The sequence below is a fragment of the Microtus ochrogaster genome, chromosome 24 (assembly GCF_000317375.1).
Source record: "Microtus ochrogaster isolate Prairie Vole_2 chromosome 24, MicOch1.0, whole genome shotgun sequence".
NCBI classification, from domain to species: Eukaryota; Metazoa; Chordata; class Mammalia; order Rodentia; family Cricetidae; genus Microtus; species Microtus ochrogaster.
This window is the reverse complement of record NC_022024.1, coordinates 18431706-18458740: the sequence shown is the minus strand read 5'-3', so window position 1 is coordinate 18458740 and position 27035 is coordinate 18431706. Positions and strand designations below refer to the sequence as shown.

Genomic DNA, 27035 nt, shown 5'->3' with positions numbered 1-27035 from the left:
AACATGTGGGTAAAGACATCTCAAGTGTGAGGGTGCCTTAGGACCTATCCTTAGGAACTGAGAGCCATCCTCAGGATCACACAATGGTTGCTTCAACTCTCAGTACCTTAACCAGTTGGCTATCAAGAGAAATGGGAAAGAAAAAGCGAAGTTCAAACTTCGGACCACAAACATGTGTGGTCTGTCTATTTCAAACACCCTTTTTGGACTTTGTACTCATAACAACTTGCTCAAAACTAAAATACATTCTGGAAGGAGAAATGTGTTTATTTTCTGCTTTCTGTAGTGGATGGTGGCAAGGGATACGTGACTTTGGAACAGATACTTCATATTCCCTGTCTAGTATTTAATATATTTTTGCTGTCCTAGTAGATATTAGCTTTAAATGATCAAGTTCCAACGTTGGATGGATTACGACCCAATCTCCATATGCCAATCAAGTTAGTCAAAGGACATCATGAAGGATGGGAAGGTGACTCCATGAGTGCTCCAGATTCCTGGAGGCTTGTGCCACTTGCGTTCCAACATCTCTTAAACTCTACAGTTTTGCTGATATTGCTATTTTGCTTTCAGAATTCCAATATTTTTAATGAAGTCTTTCCAAAATCTTTTCTATTACTCTTATCAGTAATCAAAAGAGTCTTGATCATTTTCTTCTACAACTCAGCGTTGTTACTATGAACAGATACATTCTGAGACAGTCTTAGGAATATTTGCTCTGGTTCATGATGTTGTGTATTATCATATTTAAACAATGCTCTGTGTGAAACTTGTCTCTATCTTTCCAATCCATTTTAAGTATCATGTTAGAGGAATAAATAATGTATGGGCAACAGAACTAATTCTGGTATCTTTTAAGCCTACATTTACCATTGATTGGTTATTTAGCTTTAGGCCAGACAATTCATGTATGTAAGCCACAGGGTGGAGTGTTTGAAAATAACATAAGAATCTCTCTGTGTGTACTTTAAATCATCACAAGGTTACTTATTATACCTAACTTATAAATAAAATAACCCTACAAAATACTGTTAGATTCTAATATTTATAGAATAATGACAGATTTGCATAAATTTGGGACACATTCATTCTTTAAGCCTAACTCTTATTTTGTATCTATATTTAATTATACCAGAGCAGAACCTCTAGATACGAACATCTGGCTAGATGTTGGCTACAAAGCCACGTTTCAAATGTAGCCCAGATTTTAAAACCCTGTTGCTTGATTCAAATTTCTTTTCTTTCATGACCAGATGTTTCCTTAGAGAACAAGTTTTATTCTCTGCATTTGTGTATTCTCTGTGATAGAATGAGTTTAATTGTAATTAAAATAACAAGGATACACTGAGCTCCTGAGCCGGTAAGTCTTAATATAATTTTACTTTATGGTAGCTGGAAAGCTCTGAAGATTCTGATGCCCAGGTCACACACAAGATCAATGAAATCAGAAATATATGTGAGCAGGAGCCAGGCCTCTGTGACTTTCTCAGCACCCTCAGGTAATTCCAGTGGAGTGCCTAGCCTAATAACCATTCTATTCGGTCATTTGAAAACTCTCTAGGCAATCCTGTTGATCAATGGCTACCACCTGAGAGAGGTACACTAGTAAATGCATAAGGGTTAATCTTTCTTGAAAGAGGAGAAATTAAGAGCTCAGAGTCTGACCAAGAAAACCCGTGGAGCACAGAGCTATTGTCAAAGTACTGAATGTCAAAGAAGAAAAGCTGCTGAAAGTCAAGTCACAACAGAAATGGGCATTAAAAGCATGGGGTTTGGTGTAGCTCAGAACCAGATTTTAAACTGAATTTCCCATTTGCTAGTGAGTTCCTTAAACACTCCATAACTCTGATGACAACATAGATATTTGTTCCATTTACAAGTATGTGTGAAGAAAAATGGGTTAAAAGTCCCAAAAATACTAACATATAATGGCTTTATACTGTAGTTTTAGTGCCCCTCCCCACATATTGTTGCTGAATGAATTGCAGTCAAAATGTTAATAAGTAAAATCCTTGAGGGGTGATTAGATGAGTAGGGGCCATGCTTATTATGAATCCATACCATTAATCAGAGATTGAGCTGTGTATTCTCAATAATATGTACTTTCTACTCTAAGGATGAATTCTGACTTGTGTTGCTTGCTTTTCCTCCTCCTATGCTATAATGCACACGGTGTTCCTTGTTATCTGCACCATGCTCATGGACTCACCAGCTTTTCAGTCTGTGAAAACTAGATTTATTTTCTCTATAAGTGGCCCACTCCATGAGTTTCTGTTATAGCCACAGAGAACAGACAGCCGTGGATTGGTATCCAGATGAGGAGCTATTGCAACAACCCCTTTCAGAAAATGAAGAACAGATTTAAAACTGGTACCCAAGCAGAGAGTCTAAGAGAGTTTGGAAGAGGTTAGCAACAGGCTGTGTTCTTGTGAACAAAGTACAAAAGGTGTTTCTAATGAGAGCTCAGAAGCAGAAAAGAAGAGGGAAAATGTATAACTTCTCAGAATTATTTACTGTGGTCATGGTAAGACTGTTGATAGAAATACAGACGGTAAAGACCATGAGGTCTCAGATCAAAATGAGAAATAAGATGCTAGAGACTCAAGCAAAGGCTGTTCTTCTTAACCGGCAGCAAAGAAGTTGCTGGAATGATGCCCATGTGCTAAAGCTTTATGGAATGTAGAACTTGAGAGTTATGGACTAAAATATCTAGCAGGGAAAAAAACATCTAAGCAGCAGTCAGGCAGCTGCATGACTACTTTTAACTATATACATTGCGAGATGGCAGATAAGTTACTGAAGATGGAAGACAGAATTAAAAGGAAATTGGAAGTCAGAAAAAAAAAAGATTCGTCCAGTTTGAGATTTGTATGTGTAAAGGAAAGAATTTTGTTTGGGAAAGAATGCAAATGGGATGACCATGCAACCATTTGCTAAAGTGATTGATATGGGTAGAAAGGAGCCAAGTACTGGACAACAGGACAATGGAAGAAGCAAAGAAAGTGTAAACCCATAGACACAATATTCTAATTTCTATACTTCTGTGTCCACCATGAAAAATACAGAATTTTTAATATTTTTTATTTTACTGAACTATATATTTTTCTCTGCTCCCCTGTCTTCCCCTTCCTTCCCCTTCAGCCCTCTCCCATGGTCCCCATGCTCCCAATTTCCTCAGGATATCTGTCTTTTTTTTACTTCCCATGGGAAAATACAGAATTTAATGTGTTTTTATTATTACATTTTAGCCTTATTTGTAATTTGTGATAAATATAAAATTAACTAGCAGTCTTACGTGTTTTCCCTATTTCTCTGTTTTGGTGTTCTCGTGTCTATTTCATGCCAGTCTTATCACAGTATTTTGAAAGTAGATTATGTTTTTAGGTCATATGTCTCACCGATAAAGAGAATTGTCTAAGGTTCAATCATGGGTTCAAGCATGTCACCCCATATCTGATTTAGATGAAAGTTTAAACTTTAAACTCCAGGGTTGTTTTGAAGCTCTTGAGATGGAAAAAAATGCATCGTGTACATCAGAAGTACCTAAATGGGAGGGAGGCACAGACGCATGCTATGGTTTGACTAGTCCTGTGAAATCAATATTGAAGTTTAATTGCCATTGTGACAATAATTACAACCGGGACATTTTGAGAGGGATGAGTCATTAGCTCATCCTTTGTGGCTGGAATGATCATCAGCGTTTGCCATTGTTGTAGATGTGGCCTAGTTCTCTTGAGAGTGGCTCTCTTCTGGAAGCTAGCTCTGTCTCGTTTGCTTCCCACGTAATAGCCACTGCTGTATTATGATACAGCAAGAAAGCCCTAGCTAGACTGCAGCCCTTTGATCTTGAACTTCTCTGCCTCAAGAATCACTATGTGAAATAAATTGTTCTTCATGAATTATCCAGTCTGCAGCAGTCTCCTAAACCATCCGCAAATGGACTAAGAGTCCGAACGGCAGATGTTCAATTACAGTGTGCCATTGCCTTTAAGAGGAGGGTGAATAGAGGCAAAGATATAAGGTGGATGGGTTTACAAGCGTGATTCCCAGGTGTCCTCTTTTCATGGTGGCATGGCAGTATTAAGAGTTGATAAAGTGGAGGTTTCCAGAAGAAAAACTATTTGATCATCTTCTTTTCCTGGTAGTTGTTTAGCAGTTCTTCCTGCCTTTATCCAGTTTCTGTCCTACCATAAGATACAGTAGTAGATTCAAGCTTTTATGTCAGTAATCGATTTAGGTTTCATGAAATAAATATAGGGGCGTGCTCAGCAAGAACTTCAATAGAGCTCTGATACACACGCCACATTCTTCATTGCAGTAGTTTTAACTATTGAGAGGACTCAAACGCTTCTTTCGCTTCTTTATCTTCCTTCCAGGGTCTTGATCTTGAAGGTCTTTTTTTTTTTTTTTGGTCCAAAATCAGGATACTGTATACAGGTCCAGGTCTCATGTCTGCTTATCAGTAGCACCAGCCTGGTTTGCAACGGAGGGCCCAAAGTTTTCCATGTTTGGTTCTTAGAAGCCGTTTATCTTTTATCACCTACTAAGTCTCCCTGAATTCATACTGCATGACTCAAGTGTACTGATATCAGCAAGAAGGCTCAAGGCCCAGTATCCATTTCCTCCTAGATTCTCTAAGCTGCTCAGATAGACATAGAAGGCTGGCTGGTTATGATCCCCAAGCCTATGCAGCCAATAGATGTCAGTCTCTCTTTATCCCAGAACTTCTACAATCTACAGTTGTTCTTCTGTGACCTCCTCCTACACTTGGTTAATAGGGCAGACGAAAAGGTTTTGTGATTCTGTCAAAAATTAACAAGAAATCTCCTTGAAAATGTCTGTCTTCACCCAGGTACCCAATGTAAGGAGTGGGAAACATTTAATGAGGCAATATAACAGAACCAACTTAACATTCAGTAAGCCATACTCCAAGTGTGTTTAGTTTCCTTCAGAAATCTTATTGAACAGTATTTTTCTAATGCCTGCATTGCCATAGAAGCCACCTGGAGTCTTAAAAACAAGGAGAGTGGATACTACTCAGAGATTTGGAGTTCATTGGTCAGAATTCACATGTCACTTTTTACGGTACTAAAATGAAGTGGTGCTCAACGCTATCACTTTAAACCCTGGGCTTTTATCGGTAATTCTGAGACACCTTTAAGAACCCAATTTAGCATCGTTTTTATATGCTATCTCAAAAAATAATAGAATGCAAGGTTTTTTGTTAGGGATGAAATAAACTAAGTTCACTTTGTTCTAATGTATTACTTAGGAAAGAATGAACCAGTATTTACACAAGGTCACTTCGAACACTTTTTATAAATAAGATACTCTGGTCTTATTTTCTCACCCTCTCAATCAACGTCTCTCAAATGAGGATGAGGGCTAGGAGCCTGTGTCTCAGTCAGCTCTCTTAGTGGTCTCAGGAACAATTATATTTCGAGCCATTTAATCCGTGGCAGGCTTTTAACAGCCATCGCTGCACAATATAATCTCAGAGAGACTTTGACAACATCATGTTCACTAGATCATCTAGATGTATCTACCCTGGATGCGTTTGAACCTCGTGTCCAGATACCATGCAGAGCCAGCCACACTGTAATCCCGTGCATGTGATTGCACCAGGCACCTGTGTTTTAAAAGCTCCCTGGATGATTATAGTATACAGCTGTGATGGTTAATCTTCATTCTCAACTAGACTCAATCTCAAATCATCATAGAAAGATGCCTGGCTGCGTCTGAGGGTATTATTTCCAGAAGATGTCAAATGAAGAAAGAAAACACCTTCTGGATGTGATTGGAACCATCCGGGGAAGGGTCCTGGGCTGAATAGTAAGAAGGGAGCGAGCTGAACACTGACATTCATCTCTCTGCTTCCTGAGATTGCTGACCAATGGCGTCAGGCATCTTACACTCCTGCATACCAGCACACACGTGGATGCACATATAAACATGGACACACGCCACACAAACATGGGAACACATAAGTAAGAAATGTGTAAATGCCCAGGGATAAAGGAGGAAGACAGGTGTGCAAACTGAGACAGAGTGATAGTAAGGACTAGTGTAACAGAGGAGTGAACAAGGGATACTAAAAGGAACACAGGCATCAGTGAAGACATCCTGATGCTTTCTGAGCTAGGTCTCCCCTACAGGCACCAAAACATCCTCCACAAGACGTTCTCTCACTACTCTGTCTCTTGGTACATTCCCTCTTGTTTCAACTTGAACCACAACTGACCCACTCTTTAATTAAGCCTTCCATCTTCACGGATCCTGTTTGCCTAAAATATCCCTCACCCTTTTCCTGTTTTCACCACCAACCTAGGAGTTATTTTAGTGTTACTCTTGTCCAGCCTCCCAGAGGATAAAAGATGCCTTTGCCATATACGTCCTACCCCATGTTTGGGACCCTTAGAAAGCACATGCCCCCAAAACAAAAGAAGGGACTTTCTCCTCTGTTGCGTGTTTCTGTTCACACACAGAAAAAAAAAAGGCAAAATTACAAGAAGAACGAATGGATTGTATGCCAATGGCCAGGAAATGTGCTATGACAGTGTGACATTCCATGACTTGTTTTAGAAATGGAAAAAAAAAATGGATTTCCATGATACAGCCTGGGGGTGGTGGGATTTACTAATGCAGGAAAGGATTTTGATTGCTTAAGCCTTCGACAAACCGCCAAATGACCTGCACTTTATCCAGCAGGTAACAGGATGTCAGTGAAGTTTTATGTGCAAGGGGCTAAGACCTAGATTTGTCATCCAGGAGAGTTACCCGAGAAGCAGTGCAGTGGGTAGTCTGAACACGAAGGGACTAAGTGAAAGGAGATCAGTCAGGGTACGTTCCTGGACCACGGGTGAGAAATGACGAAGGCGTCCCTGAAATAATGAAGTGCAGGATGCCATTCAGTAGGTGCTTTGTAGAGAGGATCCATAGCACTTGCTGACTAACTGTCTGAGGGGCTGAGTGTGAAAGATGGGGCCGCAGTCCAGCCTGGGAGTCAGGCTGCTCGGGGTCCTATTAATGGAAATATGCAATGCAGGCAAAGAAGAGCTGGTTTCAAGGAAAAAATAATAATGAGCTCAGCTTTAAATATACTGAGTTCTCTGTGCCCATGGGGTATCTGGGTAGAGTATTTTCTGTGCTGGAAATGCATACCGTCTCCCCTGGTATTTTATTGATTGTCGATGTGCCTGATGTTGTCCAATTGGCTGTGCCGTCTTCCAGTTTACGTTGTAAAAGACAGACTTTGGAAACTGACAGTGTCACATTGATTTCATGATTTGTTTTACTTTGGGCTACAATTGGCAATCAAAATAACTGCTTCAGGGGGAGATTCTAAAATCCCTCCCTGGCAATTTGCTTCCATTAGATACACACACCCATGCTAAATTTGCCCAAATTCAGAAGCGTAACAATTTTTCCCATAGGTAACTGTGCTGTTGAAGAATTTTTTTTTCTTGTTTGATGGTGAATTCCACGATTTCTGAAATATATTATTCTGGATAAGCTTTGTATTACGTATCACAGAAATTTTAATTGATGGATGCATAAATAGATGGATGAGCAAATGAATGGATGGATGAATGGGTTTGTAATCTTACTGCAGTGATATGTAATATGTTCTGTAGCTAGTTGCCTAGGAATTGAAAGCTTAATGTCCTACTGTTTAATGCCTAAGTGACTTTTCGGTGGAATGAGGACTACAGCAATTGTGTGGGAAGGAATCGCTATAAATAATTTTAAATGGGCTTTCATTACATTATTTTCTCTTGGCAACGTGAAATAATTCAGGGATTTAAGATTTGCTGGCTCTAAAAGTTAGCATAAGTCTTGATACATTACCCTTTGACATTAATATTTGAAAACTCTCTTGACACTGTTCTAAAAGCTGGCAGATGAGGCTACGATCAGATTTCTGTTTTGAGAAGGTAAAATTGTAGAGCAAATAAAGACGCTGGAGAATAAGCTACTTCAGGTGTACAGAAAACAGATAACGAGGACCCAGAACAACGCAACAGTGAACGGGTGAAATGGAAAAAGTTGGTCAAATAATTTCATCCATCAAACACGTATAATTAACATCGTACCAGACTGAGGAAACCTTGGTAAACTAGTAAAGTTTCTTCTTCAGAGAGTTTATAGACAAAGACAGGAGCTGCACAAGCAAATCATCACGCTAATAAGTACTGTATTGCATCTGTGATAAATGCCATCTAAAAAGAAGTAACAAACTCAAAAAAAGTTGTGGTGTGCACACAGTATGTAAGAAACTATGTTAGAAAGATCTTGAGTTTAGAATACTTAATTCAGTTAATGTTAAGAATTGCCATCAAATACATAAGCAAAAACTTAACATTTGACCAGTTAAAGTAGCCTATGAAACCAATAAGCTCCAAGTTATAGGTTCTGATTTTACAATTAATTCCACCTGATTATCAACCGGGACGATGTCATCACTCACTTGAAACGATGGCATTTTGTAATGTGATGAATATTCTCTGTCTCCATGGTAATTGTTTCTTTCCCCCACTCAGATGTTGCAAGAGCAATTGAACTACTGGAAAAGCTTCAAGAATCTGGAGAAGTACCTGTGCACAAGCTACAGTCTCTCAAAAAGGTGCTTCAGAGTGAGTTTTGTACAGCAATCCGAGAGGTAGGACGCAGATTTTTAACAACTACATTAGGCCATATGTCTTCTGGGTAGAAAGCATGTTTTCCCATATAAACAGTTGAAATTGTTAAGCTTAGAAGTACATCTCTGCTTTCCGTTTTTAGCTCCTTGGACAGATGATAAAACATAATTTAGTCTGCTAAACTCTTAAATTAGACCCAGGCAGAAATTATACGTTTATATAAAACCAAATGTTGATTTTTTTTTATGATACCAGAGAAGGCTCTGCTTCAGCAGGTGCCTGCATGTGTATTCTGAACTACTCAGCAGTCCCGTGGAGCCACCCAGAGATTCAAGTAGAAATAATCATAATTAATGAGGTCATTTCTTGTGGGTACACTTGAGTAAATCTTTCATAGTTAAGCCTGAAAGAGTAACTTCCTACCAACTGAAGTTATGGCTACTTAAATAGCAATGTCTAGTGTGATAATGGAAGAATCTCCAAATAGACTGGCATGCCTTGTAGCAAGTCTGCATAATGCTTCCTGGCTTAGTTTTGTTTTTGTTAAGTGAGGTAAAAACAATTGTGCTCACATGACAATTTAAATCCCTTAAATTGGATTGTGGTAAAAATCGACTTACTCAACTGATTAATTTAATGGCTCACAAGAAAACATCCTTCAGAATTATAAGCTAGCTCGTTTATTTAGTAACCTTTTATACTTTACCTGTCACTCACTCAATAAAACTCAATTAATCAGAGCCCAGAGTCTATAAATACAACAGCGTAGCTGTTGTTTTAGGAGACCCAGCTGATGGATCTTCTACTGGCCTCTTCCTCAAGGCCATATGAACCCACTGAACACCAGGAAGAGTTTTTTATAGTGCCAAGCGCATGCCTCTGAAGGACAGATGCACCAGGCTTCAATCTTCTTTTGTAACGCTGCAAGTGAATGATGCTGGTTTATGGGTCACTGATAGGTCCAAAAGACCTTCCTAGTTGACTGCAGCAGGCATGCACATACTCTGTAGATTTAAGCTGTAGCCTCTGCCGTGCATTTAGCGTTGAGTCTTGGCAGGGGTTTGACTTACAATGTTTGTGCTTAGAATTTCTCAGGTGACACTGTTTGCTATTTGCTTTTTGTTAATACTGAACAAAGCTGGAATAAATAACTATAATTATATTCCTAAATTTTCAGCCTATCAGTTGAGCAAGGGTTTGAAGGAAATTTCTCAACATGTACAAGTTCTTGGCTGTCTTCCCCTTAGTATAAAAAGTATATGACACCAAGAAACCCTTGGATAACCTCAGATAACCTCGTGTGAATGCTGTCAAAGTAGCAGCGATGTTCTCCAGGCTCTTTTTTCTTTCCCTTTGGAGTGTGTAATCTCTTGAGAATTTGTAGCCAACTCTTCCTTTTTTAGAAATTAAGTCATCTCTTCTCTGTCATAGTATTCTGATTTCTGCAGAAGGGACTCACGGACAAGGCACATAAAACATGTATCTCTGCTCAGTAACTATGCGGCTCACGATCAATTCCGAGTCTCTGTGCTCACAAAACTTGCACTCCTCATGAAATAAAATAGTGATAGATTAGCTTACAATAGAACATGAGTGAGTGACGATGCCATAGGCAGGAGAAAAGTGGATCAGACAGGGTTGGAACAAGACTTGAACAATTTAGTAAGGTCAGGGAGGAAAAAAGTACAATTGAATATTTTTAAAAAAAAGTCACACACATCCTGAGGAGGGTGGTGTTTCAGGCACAGCAAATCACAAATGCAAAACCTCAAAGGCAAGAATGGTCTCAATGCATGAATAAATACTCCACAAGGCAGCAAGTTTTCATGGAATGGGCAAGATACATTCCTTAGAAACAGCTGGAGAGCAGGTTACACAGAGCTTCTTAGGTCAGATACAAACATTGGTCTTTATTCTCTGTAAGGTTTTCTGGGAGATTTTTGGGCAAACTTGGTTTGCTTTGGGAAAGGTCTCTCTGGCTACTACCAAAATAATTAATTAATTTTTTTTTTAAAAAAAAAGCACAAACACTTGTACATATGTGAAAACAGGAGACCAGGAACCAGAAACCAAGTAATGAGGATGTCAAATGAGAGATGGAGTGTGGTGGCAGTACAATAGGAAGTTGTCAAATGCTTCATGTGTTTCTGAAACAAAAATGAATTGTTGATGAATTAAGGACATAACGTTGGAGAGATAGAAGTATCTGTTGGTTCTGCATTTGGGTCTTGACAATTGGACAGACATGCATGGAAATGTCCTAATGAAGTACACTATTTATGCAGTCCATACATGCTAACCAGTCAAGAATACAAAAAGATGTTCATAAAGAAGAGAATGTAAGCTGGGCGGTGGTGGCGCACGCCTTTAATCCCAGCACTTGGGAGGCAGAGGCAGGTGGATCTCTGTGAGTTTGAAACCAGCCTGGTTTATAGAGCTAGTTCCAGGACAGGCTCCAAAGCTACAGAGAAACCCTGTCTCTAAAAAGAAAAAAAAAAGACTATTTTCCACTGTACAAACCTGAAATGGTGAGAGTATTTTTTTTTTTTTTTTTTTGGATTTTTCGAGACAGGGTTTCTCCGTAGCTTTTTGGTTCCTGTCCTGGCACTAGCTCTTGTAGACCAGGCTGGCCTCGAACTCACAGAGATCCACCTGCCTCTGCCTCCTGAGTGCTGGGATTAGAGGTGTGTGCCACCACCGCCCGGCTGGTGAGAGTATTTTTATGTTCATGCTAAGTACTTAGTTCTAATTTTGTTCTTAGATTCAGTACTTATCATCTTGTCTGGCATTTGTAGCAGTGATTTAGAATCAATCGTGCGTCTACAGTCTGTAGTTATTGTCATTGTTATCTCTGCATTGGATTACATATGATGTGGGAAGCAATTGCAAAATTGTAACACAACAGCTTTAAATAGTATCATTGTGAAAATGCCTTCAATGGCAATACATTATAAAATATAAATATGTGTTGCCAGACGGGGGAATCAAAAGCCAATAAAAAATTGATTCTAGGAAGTCTGGCAATGAATATCCAAAAGTTAAATAAGCGTGGGTCAAGAGGGCTTTCATTCTTGGTCTCTGTATGGCTGATCATGAATAAGGAATCTTTGCTTTACATTTAAATGATCTTAGGAGTTTTGTTCTTAAATTCTCTGACTTTTTCCCAGAAATATTTGTTACCTAAAATTTAAACTGCGTTATGGGTCATAGCTAACAGAGGAAAACCAGGTATAAGTCACACAAGTGCTCAAAACAAAAGAGAAGGGTTAGCATTTGTAAATATTGCCTTATATAAATTCAACAATAATTACTATTGTATGAGGTAGTTTCATATTTTGCTATATGCGCAAGGTGAGACTGCTGAATCAACTCTTGGCATATGCTCCATGCTTTTAGGAAAAGAATTTGAGATTTCATGTGTTTTAGGTGAAAAATCAATGCTCTGAAAAAGTTGAAAGTTTTCTTAACTATTTTTTCTGTAATCTGTAATACTAAAGTCTAAAAACAAGGAATGTTGCCATCAGTACTTGGAGGGGACTCTCAGCCTAAGCAGCTGACGAAGGTGTTGCTCTATTAGTAGATGGGTACAACATACTCACTAATAAGCCAAGCCATATACAGCATCATACTTTGCACACAGACATCAGCAGATTTTTTTCGGTTGTACTTTTTTGTTGACAAACCCTGAAAGAACCCGATTTCTGGTTAAACTGTACCCATTCTGTGACTGTGACCTCAGAGTACATGACCAAGAAATGGTTTAATATGTGATACTATGTTTTTCCAATGAGTCACATCTATACAGGTAGATAAGAGAATATTCACACAAGAATTTGAATGTGAGATGAACTAAAGATTGTACAGCACCTGCTTATTTTGTGATTTTTTTTAAAAGTAACTCCAATGCGTTTTAGCTCTACACTGAATAGTTACCTAGAATGGCCTACATTTTAAAATTGAGATTCAAATTTCATGCTTTCAAAATGGTGATGTTTGATTTCAAATTAGCAAATGATTACAAAGACATATATTGTCTCCTAATATTTCATGCTCTGTATGTCAGGTAAAGAAAAAGATATGTGAATAACCATATTTATTCCTAGTTCTGGGAGCTGCCATACAGGTTTATCTTCCAGGGTTCTAAAGAATATTCCACTGAGCTCTCAATACCCAATGGCTCTTCTAGTCCAAAATTTCAAAGGCCTTCCACAATCCTCCTTAAAACATGGTCAGAATTATTACAGCAATACCCCACTTCTGGTACCAACTAGGGGTCAGTTGTTCTGATTGATTTTGTGTGTCAACTCAACACGAGTTAGAGTCATCCAAGAGGAAGGAGCCAAATTGAGGAAATACCTACTAGAGATCCAGCGGTAAGGCATTTTCTCAATTAGTGATCAATGGAGGAGGGCCCAGCCTGTTGTGGGTGGTGCCAACCCTGGGCTGGTGGTCCTGGGTTCTGTAAGAAAGCAGGCTGAGCAAGCCAGGGGAGCAACCCTGTATCACCCCCTCTGTGGCCTCAGCATCAGCTGCTGCCTCTAGGTTCCTGCCCTGTTTAATTCCTGACCTGACTTTTATCAAGGAGGATCAGTGTTGTGGAAGTGTAAGACGAAATAAACCCTTTCCTCTCCAACTTGCTTTTTGGTCAAGGGTTTCATCATAGTAATAGAAACCCTAACTAAGGGTCTTGTGACAATAATTGAAATATTTTGATATGTTTCAGTAGAAATATTAGTTAAGGAAAGAGAGTATTCTTGCATTTTTTTAACCATGAAAAACTAAAGGTTTTAATAAGAGGTTCCAGATATTGAGACATGTTGACGCACAGAATTGCTTTCCAAGTAGCTCACGCAACATAGTAAGAGACCTGGATACCTTGTCATATAATGGCAAGGCAAGGCTAATGAATGTGTCAAAAGGAGAGAAATCATGTTTAACATAAGACTTGTTAGCCCATTTGATTGAATAATAGGAGAGACAAGAAACCATGGCACAGAACCAGATAACAAATGAAGGATGTAGATGACCAAAGCATATGAAAATATCCACTGATGGGTTCTACTGAAATGAAGGGGTCTGCTTATAGCCACAGCAGAGGTAAAAGAATATATTTCAAGCTCCTTTAGGACAGACAGATTTTATTGCGATGACATGATTTGATGTCTGATACATATATTCTTTGTCTATTGATCAAATCAGTATGGCTAGTATCATCTACTGCTTTCATCGTTTATCAGTGTTGACAGTATTCCAGAGTTTTTTAAATGTAAAAGCAAACCTTCCCGTTAACTGTGATCTGCCTTCTGCCTACTGTACAAAACACCAGACCTTATTTCTGCTGGCTGTGGTAACCCCCTCCTTGCACACCCCTCTGTCTCCAGATGTTGTTTTTCTTCTTTCCTCAAACAGCCACTTTTAGAGTTCACATCTGAGTGCGATTATGCAGTGTTTGTTGCGGTACTTAGCTTTCTACTTTCTCTAAGAAAACACCTGAAAGAAGCAACTTAAGAGAGAGATTTGGGTTCATGCTTTAACAAGGCAAGTGATCCAAATTCGGTAAATGAGGAGGGAGCTGATCGCTTTGCGTTCTCTATAAGAACCCAGAGAGGTGAATGCTGGCACTCCTCGGGTTTTCTTGTTTGTTTTTATTTGTTTGTTGTGCTTTGTTTTCCCAGTTTTTATTCAATCCAAATTAATAGTTTAGTACCTCCAACCCTCAGGATGGACATTCTTTTCTCACATTATTCCCAGAGGCGTGTGTGCTATTAATTTCAAGTCTAATCAAACTGGCCACTGAGATTCACTACTGCATCTGTTCTTCGGTGCTTAGCTTCTTTCAGTTAACATAAAGCCCCGAAAGTTCATCCATATTGTCTCAAATGATAGAATTCATCCATGTTTTCGACCTGGATACTATTCCACTGTATGTGTGTACCACATCTTATCTATGTATGCCTCTTTTGTTAGAGATTTTGAATTGTTTTCATACTTTGGAAACCTCTACATGTATTTGCAGGGAGGGTCATTCCATGGCACTTGTGTGGAGATCAAAGGAGAAATGGCAGGAGTTGGCTCTCTCCTTCGCCCATGTAGGTCCCAGGGATTGAATTTGGATTATCAGGCTGGGTGGCAAGCGTCTTTACCCACTCACTGAACTGTCTTGCAGGCTTTGTTTTAATTCTTAGTTCTTGTGAATAATCCTTCAATAAACATAGAAGCACAGACATCTCTTTCACATTCCAATTTAATTTCCTTTGGGTATATTCCCAGACTGGAAATGCTGAATCATACATTAGTTCTATTTTTAATTTTCTGAAGAACTTTCATGACATTTCTCAAAGTGGTTTTAGAAATGTGAATTTCTATCACCAGTGTTCATATAAACTCTCCTCTCCCCCTTGCTGGATAATTCCAGTAACCTTTAGCTCGCTCTGATAACAGCCAGCCAACTAGAGTAATGTAGTAATTATGGTTCCCTGTGTATTTATTTCTCTAGTGATGATGGCCTTTGTATACTTTAAAAAATGGACACTGTGCTCTTTCACCCACTTTTTGAAAGTTATTCTTCTCTCCTATTTTGTATCCTGACTGCAGTTTCCCCTCCCTCCGCTGCTCCCAGTCCCTCTCCTGTACCTCCCCCTCTTCCTCAGATTTCCTCCTCCTCCTTTCCCTTCAGAAAAGAGCAGACCTCCCAGGAATATCAACAGAATATGGCATACAAGTTACAAGAAGATTAGACACAAACCCTCGTATCAAGGCTGGACAAGCTAACCCAGTAGGAGAAAAATGGTCCCAAGAGCAAGTAAAAGAGTCAGAGATGCCCCTACTCTGTGGGACTGTTAGGAGTCCCACTAAAGCCCAAGCTAATATAACGGTAACGCATAAGTAAAGGACCTAGCTCAGATCCATACAGGCTCCCTTAGTGTTGCTGCAGTTTCTATGAGTTCCTCTGAGTCCTGCTTAGTTGATTCTGTGGGACCATATTCTTGTGATGTCCTTGACCTTCTCCTACAGTCCTTCTACAAAATCCCCTGAGCTCTGCCTAATGTTTGACTGGGTCTCTGCGTCTGATCCCATCAGTTGCTGGATGAAGCCTCTCTGATGATGACTGGGCTAGGCTTCAGTCTATGAGTATAGCAAAATTTCAATAGGAATCACATCATTGATTTATTTTGTGTTGTTTTTGCCCAGTTGTGTTTGTTTAAATCCTAGGTCTCTGGGCTGTCCAGCCTCTGGTTCCTAGCACCTCAGGCAGTGTCAGGTATAGACGCCCTCTTGTGGCATGGGACTCAAATTGGAGCAGTCATTGGTTGGCCACTGGCACAAGTTCTGCGCCATCATAGCCCCAGCAGGATAAACTGTAGGTTGAAAAGGTTTTGTGACTGTGTTGATGTTCCAGTCCCATAGGAAGCCTTGCCTATTACAGAAGATGGCTGGTTTAGGCTCTGTATCCTCTGTTATTAGGAGTCTTTGCCAGGATCATCGTAGAAGATTCCAGGGAATTTCCTTTGCATTAGGGTTCCACATCACATCTAAAATGCTCCCGAATTCCAGTCATCCCGCTGAGAACTCTCTCTACCCATCCCCCATTCTTCCTGATTTCAACCCCACCCACCCCCAGTCAACCCAATAAATCCATTTCCCCTTCCCAGAGAGATTCATGCGTTCTCCCTGCCCCAAACACACTCACACACACACACATACACACACACACTTACACACACACACTTACACACACACACACACACATACACACTGAGTCTTCCTTGTTACTTAGCCTCTCTGTGTCTGCGGATTGTGGCATGATTATCCTTTACAAATAATATCCACTTATAAGTGAGTACATACCATACTTGTCTTTCTAGGTCTGGACTACCTTACTCTGGATGATCTTTTTCATTTCCATCCTTTTACCTGCAAATTAGATTAAATTACCAAAAATAATTTCTCACAAGTTTTTTGAACATTCTAGACATTAGCCCCCCCACAGAGAAAGAGTTTGCTAATTTATTATTGGGCCATATGTGAATTCTCAGTAAGAGGAAATCCTAAACTGAGGGTCATGTATAAACATGTAAAGCAAGAGCTATCACATAGATGTATATATACATATACGTCATTTTTTCTTTAACTTTTAGTATTGTTTCCTTCTCTTATTTCACAAAAGCCACAGTTATTCATGGGGAAATGTGTGGGGGTTGAGTTTTTTTCTGGTTTAGTAAATTTTTAATGATCTTCGTTATGTATGGATAAAATGGCATGGATTCTTCACGCACAACTATCGTCCTTGGATGAAGGCATCTAGGATACCACTGCATTGAACAGATTTAAAGAAAATGTAGCTGGCTTTATAGTTATGCATATCTCCTCTTCACATTGAACTAAAATTGGAAAGTGTCAAAGAAAGTTGATGGCCCTCGCGTCTCCTTTGATTTGATTTGCATTGCCAAGTAGAATGGGACACAAAAGTCAGACGGTTTTGTGACAAGTTTCCTACAAATGTGCACACAGTCAGGAGGGCTAATATCTGAACCTCTCAAAACTACATCACACAGTGTACATTCCTCTTTCACTATAGAAAATCCACGTACTTTAAAAGGAAGTACATTATTAAGCTTACATTTGACCATCATGAAAGTCTCGACACTTTTCCAAGGGAAAAAAAAAAAAACCCATAAGTAAACTAGAGAGCTTTATCAAGTCAAGTGGTATAGAAATACTTGAACTGATGGGGAGTTCAGAAAAAGGAAGAAAACTCAAGTAGAACCTCTGTTCACTTGACATACCCTCCTCCTGAACTCTGACATTTTGCTAATATTTTGAAGCCAATTGTGGTGAAAATAACAGCTGTGTCCTTCCCACTCCTTGTGCAACTGGGTGAAAACTGTCATTGTTGCAGCAAAACTCTGAATTTTATGTACCATATGAAGGCTAATGACCCGCGGTGCCCATGAGTGATGCTTCCTGGATACTGTTAAAGGCCAACTTCTTCCGACAGTGAACTGCTTTTTAATCAAGCAAAAGCCCTAATGAAAGAGAAGTCTTGGCAGAGCCTGTGTATGTGAAGTACATACACAATTTGTCCATCTAAAACCCAGCTCTCTTAGTGTGGTGAACAAAGCCAGGGGCATTTATCGCTTTCACCATCAGCATGCATTAGTGTCAAAGCCTTGCATCTTCCTAACAGATGCTCTGCCTGGGCCCTTGAAAGTGTCCTAGTCATTACATAGCTTTGTCTTTGAAACTATTATCTTCCAAAGTTTTTATTTAGAACTTGAACTAAGTACACAGTTTTAGCTACCTTAAATTTCATGTTTCCCCCCTCCCCCCCAGAGGAAAACTGCTCGTATACTTGACTGAACCAGGGTCAGAAGTCTCACTATTTTTTTGAGACTAGAAGAATCTTAGAACAGTTTCACAAAAGAATTTTATTTCAGTGATGAGACATTCTTGTAAATGTTAGGCTTAAAGTTGAGGTATCGTGGTTCCATGTCCTTACAATGACAGTTTCTTCTGTTGCTGGGAGACTCTGAATGCGTGCTGTTTAGAGGGAAAAGGTAGACGTAGAAACCCCACAGTCTTTCCTGCTACAAGAGGGGTCAAGGAAGCCAAAAGGAAGATGCCTATTGTCAGCCATCCACAAGATGCTCTAGAGACACCTGGGAGGAGGGCAAAACTTGTCAAAGGTTACTTCTGTTCAGAGCATCCCAATTCAAAAGAAGGATTTAAATGCCTTCCCTGGCGAACAAAGGCTGTTGATGACGACTTTCCAAGATGATTTCATTTCCCTCGGAGACAGAGGATTGGCTAAAGTTTGAATTCAACTAAAGTGCATCAGAAAACTCAAGTGTCTCCTTCTGCTCGTAATGAGTATTTGATCCTCTTTGTTATCAGAAGGCATTTAAGTTGCAACTTGAAGCACCCACAACTATTGAAACAGGCACAAAAGTGATTGAATCCTAAGAATAACATCAACAATTTCTCGTTCAAAAGAACCTCTTGAAATCTTACCATCAGACTAAGCCGATGAAGGGTGCTACTCCATGAAATTTATTATAAACCAAAATTAAACTTTTTAAATAAGCGATTTAGTGGATTTGGCTTCATTAATCTCCAGGAAGCAATCATCTATTTTTATAAAAAAAAAAGTCATTTAATCCTTTGTAGTATATGACACAAATCAAGGATAAATGCAGGGGGTGGGGATAAATGAGCACTTAAATATATTTTAGTCCAATTTTTGGTGCTACCGAAAAACAAAACCAAAAAAAAAGCTGATACTGTGCAGTTTATGAGGAACAAACACTAGAACACCCGAGGCACGGTGGCAGCATCTAGCACCTATTGGGTCTTTTTCTTCATACCCACAAGTCAGCAGGTGGGAATGACAAGCTAGGGGGCTAGCTTGTCTGCTGGATGAAGCCTTATTTGTAAAGACTTACTTCCACAAATGCATAAGCAATGACTTAGAAGTCTGAAAGGTGGTATTCCCTGGCCCTCTCACAGTGACAACACTTGAATTTTGGAAGGACACATTCAAACCATAGCAATACACAACAGATTCTGAAAGACATAGCATACCTTCTCATTATTTACCCTCAAAATAATGACTGTTCTCCAGTAAGACATTAAGGGATCAACACGACAATATTGTTCTACTAGTCTTCTTTAATTTAAAAGTTTTACCAATTCTGTGTAGTTACACAACCTTCTTTATGTGGGTTATATATTATCTACAAGGAATGATAGCATCATATGTGAATGGTAAAACTATGTGAACATTATGTGAGTGTGTGCATGGAATAGGGATGACATATGCAATGGAATATTTAACTGTATGTGAGGCATTTAAATATTCACCAATTGAAAGTGAAGACATTGGAGTATTCACCACTAAAATGGTATCTCATTGTAGCAAGAATTCGCATTTATTTGATCACTAAATTGCTGAACATCCCTTCTTATAATTACTGGCCATATGTGCTTCCTTTTCTGTTTTTGCATAAATGCTATGCATATTAAAATGGTAATTGTAATAACGACAAGGAATAGATGTACTCATTGCACTTGCTTTTAAGGATATGATTCATAATTTCATCTGGGAAAATGCAGCAGGAAAGTGATTACCTCAGTCATTAGAAAAAGAATTTTATAAAATACAACTGTAGTTCTGTTTCTGCGGCTTTCTTTATCTGAGTAGACACATTTATTTTTATGATGTGTAAAGCGTTTTCAACATGTCACTTTCTTGTAGCAAGAAGAGGGTCTGTGTGGCAGGAACCTTCATAGACTCTAATTGCTCTAATGGGTCACTGATCTTAAAGATATCTAAAGGGACTCTCACAGTAGCGTGCAATGCCACTGGAGACTGTGAGCGTCACTGTTGGGTAAATACTCACTGCAAGCTTTTATTTGTGATTACAAATGATAAAATAAACAGTACGTTCAAGAAGCTTGTAATTACAAGTCCTTACACAGTAGTTCAGAATAACAGACTCCTTGGAGAAGCTGTATTTTATATCAGTCAGAGGAAGCCAGCATTCTGTCTTCTGTTGACCACAGGAGTGGAAAGCAGAACTTCTATTTTGAGCACCGTAGATGACAAGTGCTGTCCCCCCTGTTGAACAAATCACCTAACCTTTTCATGCTTTCGTATTGTCACCGTGGATGGGGACAAGTCTATTTATATAATCCCATTGAAATTGCCAGCTTACCGATTGGTACATCCTCAACGAGCTTTCTTTTATTTCTTACAGTGATTCACATGTATCAAAAAATAAATAAAATTGCTACCAATATATCTAACCAAATCTATGCAAAACAACTATTTCCTTCTGTTTTCTTTTGTCTGTCCTCCCTTCCTGTCTTTTTCACTCAAAAGGACATATTCCAGGTTTAAAGACATATATATGGGTGTAAATACATATGTGCATTTTAGATAAATATTTATTTTTAAATATACTTATTTTGATTTTACATGCATGAAATCATCAAGTTTTTTTAAAAAAAACTAACAGTTACTGCTAAGATTTAGCCATATTTTTTGTTTTCCAGTGATTCATTTGTTTTGACTGCCACCTAAAATTCTACTGTGAGTGATAACACGCCTTCTTAATCTACCCTCCCATGGATTGTCATTTGACTTATTTCCCGTTTTAACTCTGAGGAATGATGCACATGTGTCTCATATTAGATGACCACAAACGCCCAGGACTATTTATGCAGGAATGGGCTAAAAGGTACAAGAGTAGTTAATATGAATAGACGATGGGAGCTGTAGAGATGTCCCAGGGAACACACACCTTGTCACTTAAGCTCGAGCATCTGAGCTAGAATTCCTAGAGCCCTCGGAGAACCAATGCTCTTAAGGCAAGATGGGAGCTGGGGGGCGAATTTGTGGAAGCTCATTGGACTGTTATCCTGGCATATTAAAAGGCAAAACAAGAGACTCTTAAGGTTAAAAGGAGGGGTATATGTCTGCCTCTACTTACGTACAGATACACACACACACACACACACACACACACACACACACACACAAGACCATGGTAGTCTTTTGTTCGTTTTTAAGATGCCTTTCCTTAATAAAATTGTTAGTTTTATATGTTCACTTATTAAAATAATCTGTGCTCTTCAGAAATCTTATATTTCCCAACCCTAACATCTACAGACTTACCTATATTTTCTACCAAAAATTTTACTTTTCAAACATATGCACCTGGAGTTTACTTTTGCATATAAGTGTGAACACACATCCAAATTTATATCAGGATTCATCTTCAGTTTCAAATTCATGTACTGAATAAGCCATGAAGCCCTTCCATATATGACATGATTACACATCATAACACACACACACACACACACACACACACACACACACACAACTTTTTCTCGGTACTCTGTTTAACTAGTCAGTTTACTTCTTCCTTCACTAAAATCCACTTATCTTTCTCTCAAGTGTCACAGCTATGAGTGTGGTGAGATGGATAGTGTGTAATTTAGTCTAGTTATTTTCACTTTTGTTTCAATGAGAAGGTTTGGTGTGTGTGTGTATGTGTGTGTATCTGTCTGTGTTTTGGTGTGTCTGTATTTCTCTCTGTGTCAGACAGAAGAAACACAGGCACACAAACACACATACACACAGAGAGAAAGAGAGAGAGAGATAACCCAGACCCAGAAAGATGAGCATGGTTTGTACTCACTCATAAGAGGATACTAGCTGTAAAGCAAAGGATATTGAGCCTATAGTCCAAGACACCAGAGAAGCTAAGTAACAAGGAGAACCCTAAGAGAAATACACACACACACACACACACACACACACACATATATACATACATACATGGGAAGGGGAACTAGACAAAATCTCCTGAGACAATTGGGAGTGTGGGGGTTGGGAGAGAAGTGAGGGAAGAAGGGGAAAAGAGAAGGCGAGAGGGTAGGAGAGCTTGAGAGAATGGGATGCTCAAAATGGGGGCAGTACTGAGATGACAGCAAGGAGAGAGATGCCCTGATTGAGGGAGCCATTGTCGGGCTAAGAAGAAACCTGGCACTAGAGAGGTTCCCAAGAACCCACAAGGATGACTCTAACAAAGACCCTAAACAATGGTGGAGAGGGTGCCTGAAGTGGCCTTGCCTTGTAGTCAGATTCATGACTGTCTTACATCTCACCATAGAACCTTCATCCAGCAATTGATAAAAGCAGAGGCAGAGAGCCACCTTGGAGCACTGGGCTGAGCTCCTAGTGTCCAGTCAAAGAGTGGGAGGAGTGAGAATATGAGCAAAGTATTTGGGGCCATGATGGGAACACCCCCTGAAGCAACTTACCTGAACTAATGGGAGCTCACCAAATCTGGCTGGACAGAGATGGAGATAGCATGGGACCAAGCTAGGCACTCGGAATGTGGGTGACAGTTGTATGGCTAGGGCAGACGGCGGGTACCACTGGCAGTGGGACCAGAATTTTTCCCTACTGCTTGTACTGGCTTTTTGGAACCCATTCTCTTTGAAGGGATACCTTGCTCAGCCTGTATATAAGGGGGAGGGCCTTGGTCCTTTCTCAAAGCCATGTGCCTTGCCCTCTGAGGAGTGGCTGGGGGGATGAGGTAGGGGTAGGGGTCAGGGAGCAGGAAGAGAGAAGGGAGTGGGAGCTGGGATTGATATGTGAAAAAGTTAGTTTTTATTTTTTAATAAATAGAAAAATTAGAAATGTAAGACACCCATGGATTGTTAGACAATGATGAGCTCGTACTATAAAAATTATGATGACTTCGATTCTGTCTTTTTTTTTATCTGAGGCCCAGTGGGGAAAGATAGAAATAGAACACAGCCTAATCTTTGAAAGACAGTAGTTTCAAGTTTATGATTTCTCCCTCTCCATTTCTTTTATTAAAGTTAATTAAGCTTAGTAAGAGTCGGATATCTCATGAGACAGAAGGTAAAGATTAATTATCCTCCATTTTAATTGCAATAAAAATTAGTATATATGGTGTATGTCAGCTAATGAGCAATCAAAAATATTCATTCTGTTTAAGACTACATTGTATGGATTTTCATATGGTAAATGCACAATGTCTTTGACACAAATGTGAGTAGTATGTATGGGGTTAAAGGGAAATTAAGATCCATGTAGTGTTGTAGTTTAGCAGCGGCAGCAAGAACAAATCATGACATAAAGTAAGCCTATGTAGAACTTTATTGATAAGGGGAAGAAGAGAGGAAATCGTGAAAGTCAATTGAGAGAAGGGAGGTACTGAAGAGAGAGCCAGCGCCGGGTAGAGCTTGCTTAAAAAGTCCCTTTGGGGGGGAAATAGACAAGGTTGCCTGACAAAATTGGGAGCATGCGGGTAGGGGGAGAAGGAAGGGTGAGAAAAACCAGATGGAGGAAGGACAGAGATGAGAGCAAGGAAAGAGATATCTTGATTGAGGGAGTCATTGTGATGCTAGCAAGAAACTTGGCACTAGAAAAATTCCCAGGAATCCACAAAGATGATCCCAAGCAAAAGAGGAGAGGGTGCCTGAACTGCCCTTGTCCTGTAGTCAGACTGATGATTATCTTAAATCTCACCATAGAACTTTCATCCAGCAACTGATAGAAACAGAGGAAGAAACCCATAGCGGAGGAGCACTGAGCTGAGCTCCCTAAGTCCAGTTGAAGAGTGGGAGGAGTGAGAATATGAGCCAAGAGGTCAACACGATTGCGGGGATACCCACTGAAACAGTCTACTTGAGCTAATGGGAGCTCACCAACACCAGCCAGACAAGGAAGGAACCAGCATAGGTCCAGACTAGTCCCTCTGAATGTGGGTGACAGTTGTATGGCTGGGACAGACTGTGGGGCCCCTGGCAATGGCACCAGGACTTCTCCGGACTCCTTGTACTGGCTTGTAGGGAACCTATTCTCTTCAGATGGGTACTTTGCTCAGCCTAGATATAGTAGGGAGGACTGTATCCAAAAAAAAATGTGCTTTACCCTCTCTGAGGAATGGATGGGGGAGGGGATAGGTGTAGGGAATGGGAAGAGGGGAGGGAGAGGGACCTGGGATTGGTATGTAAAATAAAAAGAGATAGTTTGTTTTCTTTTTAAAAAAATAAAAATAAAATAAAAAGACAATCCCAGCTACTACAGAGGAGGAGCAAAGTCAAGCCAGCAACTGTATAGCTGTTCATAACAACATGTATTCTTAATAAAAAATACAGCAAGAAGGTAAAAAAAAAAAAAAAAAAGTCCCTTTGGGCATGCGTACAAAGCTCTATGCAGCCACACAGTGCATGGCATTTGGTGGTGGGGTCTTGGGCTGACTAAGTGTTTGCCTGAATACCGACAAGAGCATGAGTGGCTGGAAGACTCTGGCGCTGGCTATGTATTTGCCTGAAATGCTGACAGGTGTATCTTGTCAGGAGGTAGGGGGTGGGCCAGCAAAATGCCTGAATGCTAATGTATTTATTCTATTCTTTGCCTTTGAAGAATCTTTAGTTTCTTCAGGAGTCTGATGAAATTATTGACCCCTTTTCCAGAAAAACTAAAGTGTTTAAACATTTTTCTTAAAAATTCAGGGTTTGGGCCAGGCAGTGGTGGTGCACGCCTTTAATCCTAGCACTCGGGAGGCAGAGGCAGGTGGATCTCTATGAGTTCAAGGCCAGCCTGGTCTAAAAGAGCTAGTTTCAGGACAGCCTCCAAAGCTACAGAGAAATTCTGTCTCGAATAAACAAAAACAAAAAGATTCAGGGGTTGGCAATCTGAAACTGATCTATTATCACACCTTGGTATGATAATTTCACAGATACAAAAAAAAAAGAAGTTTGAGAAATTTTAGGCAGTCATCGAACAACAAATCAAAGTTGTCTTTGAAAGTGTCACTGGAATTATGCAAGTAAACAAAAGGTTTAATAACCATAAAAGTCAAAGCAAAGAATAATCCGGCAGCACGCTTACCTTAACATTACCTAGGTGAGAGGCTCGTCACCATTATACAGTGTTTGTGCCCTCTCCTGTGGCTTGCTTCTAGAAATGAGCCAAGGAGCTGTAGCAACATAATCATGGAAGGGTAGGTGACTGACTAAAGTATAACCCTGATGACAAGGTACATGTACTTTTCATGCAAAATACATTGATGACTCTTATGTGTAGGAGTCAAACATTTTGTTTTGTTTTCATTTTTCTCTCCTTTTATAATTTTTTAAAAATGTATCTTTCTCTCATATATCACATCCCTACCGCAGTTTTCCCTCCCCCACCCCTCCCATCTCCACCACATCCACTCCTCCTCCATTTCCCATCAGAAAAGGGCAGGCCTCCCAGGGATATCAACCAAACATGGCTTATCAAGATGCAATATGACTAGGCATCTTGCTGCCCTGTTCTAAGGCTAGAGGAGACCACCCCGTAGGAGGAAAGGGTCCCAGAAGCAGGCGAAAGAGTCAGTCCCACTCCGACTGTTAGAAGGACCACAAGAAGAACAAGTTATACAACTATAGCATATACCCTGAGGGCTTAGGTCAGACCCATGCAGGCTTTCTGATTTTTGCTTCAGTCTTTGTGTGGCCCTATGGATCCAAGTTAATTGATTCTGTTTCCTGGTCTCCTTGACATCATTTTGACTGTTCTTTTCTTGAGACAGGTCTCTCTGCATGGTCTCAGTTGACCTGGATGTCACTATGAAATCAGGCTAGCATCTAACTCACAGAAATCTTACTACCTCTGCCCCGCCACTTGGTGCTGGGATGAAAAGGGTGTGCTAACCATGTCCAGCTCACACATTTTCTTTACAGGAAACCATCGGGTCTCTTTAACCTGATATGTCGGTAGTCATACAGTGAAACAAAGTCAAAGGCGCCACACACATTTTTCCACAGAATTCCCCAGCTGACCCTCGAGGAGTATTAATCAATAGAGAGGAAAAGCGAGCGAGATTCCCACTCATCATTGATTCCTTGTTCGAGAAAATGAATTTAAGTATTTTCCATTGAAATTTCTCTGACCGTATTCAGTTCCCTTATTTATAAGAAAGGATTTACTTCCCTTGCAAGAGAATGTCTAACCAACAACCCTGACTCACTGAGAGAACAGGAATGCTGGCGATTAAGTGACAAATTTTTTTTTTTTTTTAGTTTTTCTGAGACAGGGTTTCTCTGTGGCTTTGGAGCCTGTCCTGGAACTAGCTCTTGTAGAGCAGGCTGGCCTCGAACTCACAGAGATCCACCTGCCTCTGCCTCCTGAGTGCTGGGATTAAAGGCGTGTGCCACCACCGCCCGGCGTGACAAATTTTCTTAAACAAGGTAGAAAATCTCCCCTCCCACAACTATAATAAAGATTTGTCATTTAGTTACCAGTTAAAATTAAATGAAAAAAAAAATAGCCAAGAAAAAGGAAAAGTGGAAAAAGTCCAAATGATGTAGAAAGTTATGGCCAGTTGTCAAAAATAAATATTTAAAATGATGGAGAATAGTCCCAGGAGAGGACCATAATTTATTAATTATTGTGGTTGAAAGTTGTAATTATGTGTGATTCAAATCATTGTGCTGACATTTCATACAAAACACCTTGTCAAGCAAAGGCAATTATTTAAACAGCAATTAAGAGGAAGAGGCCTATTTACAGCGTTCATTTACCTTAAGTGATTTGGGTACATTATGATAGCCAAGAGAGGCATTTTTCAAGATCTGCATGACATTAGGACATCAAGTAATGAAGCTACTGAATCGTACTTGATTTTTAAATTTTTATTTAAGGAGAGACAAACTTGGATAATAAAGAGTCACCTTAATATATTAACTCTAAACCTGAGCAGTGGTAGTGCACACCTTTAATCCCAGCACTTGGGAGGCAAAGACAGGCAAATCTCTGTGAGTTTGAGGCCAGCCTGGTCTACAGAACAAGTTCCAGGAGAGGCT

At 39.8% G+C, this 27035-nt stretch overlaps 1 protein-coding gene across 3 annotated transcripts in view; it reads left to right on the top strand.

Moving 5' to 3' along the window:
* The window catches only part of Lin7a (lin-7 homolog A, crumbs cell polarity complex component), a 121937-nt gene that overhangs the window by 38767 nt on the left and 56135 nt on the right, over positions 1-27035 (top strand). For 2 of the 3 annotated variants that reach the window (XM_005358096.3, XM_026784497.1), the window contains exon 2: positions 8541-8659. In XM_005358096.3, the coding sequence (XP_005358153.1) occupies positions 8541-8659 (119 nt within the window). Of the gene's footprint in view, positions 1-8540; positions 8660-27035 lie in introns of those variants that run through there. The other variant, XM_013350399.1, reaches the window with a different exon arrangement.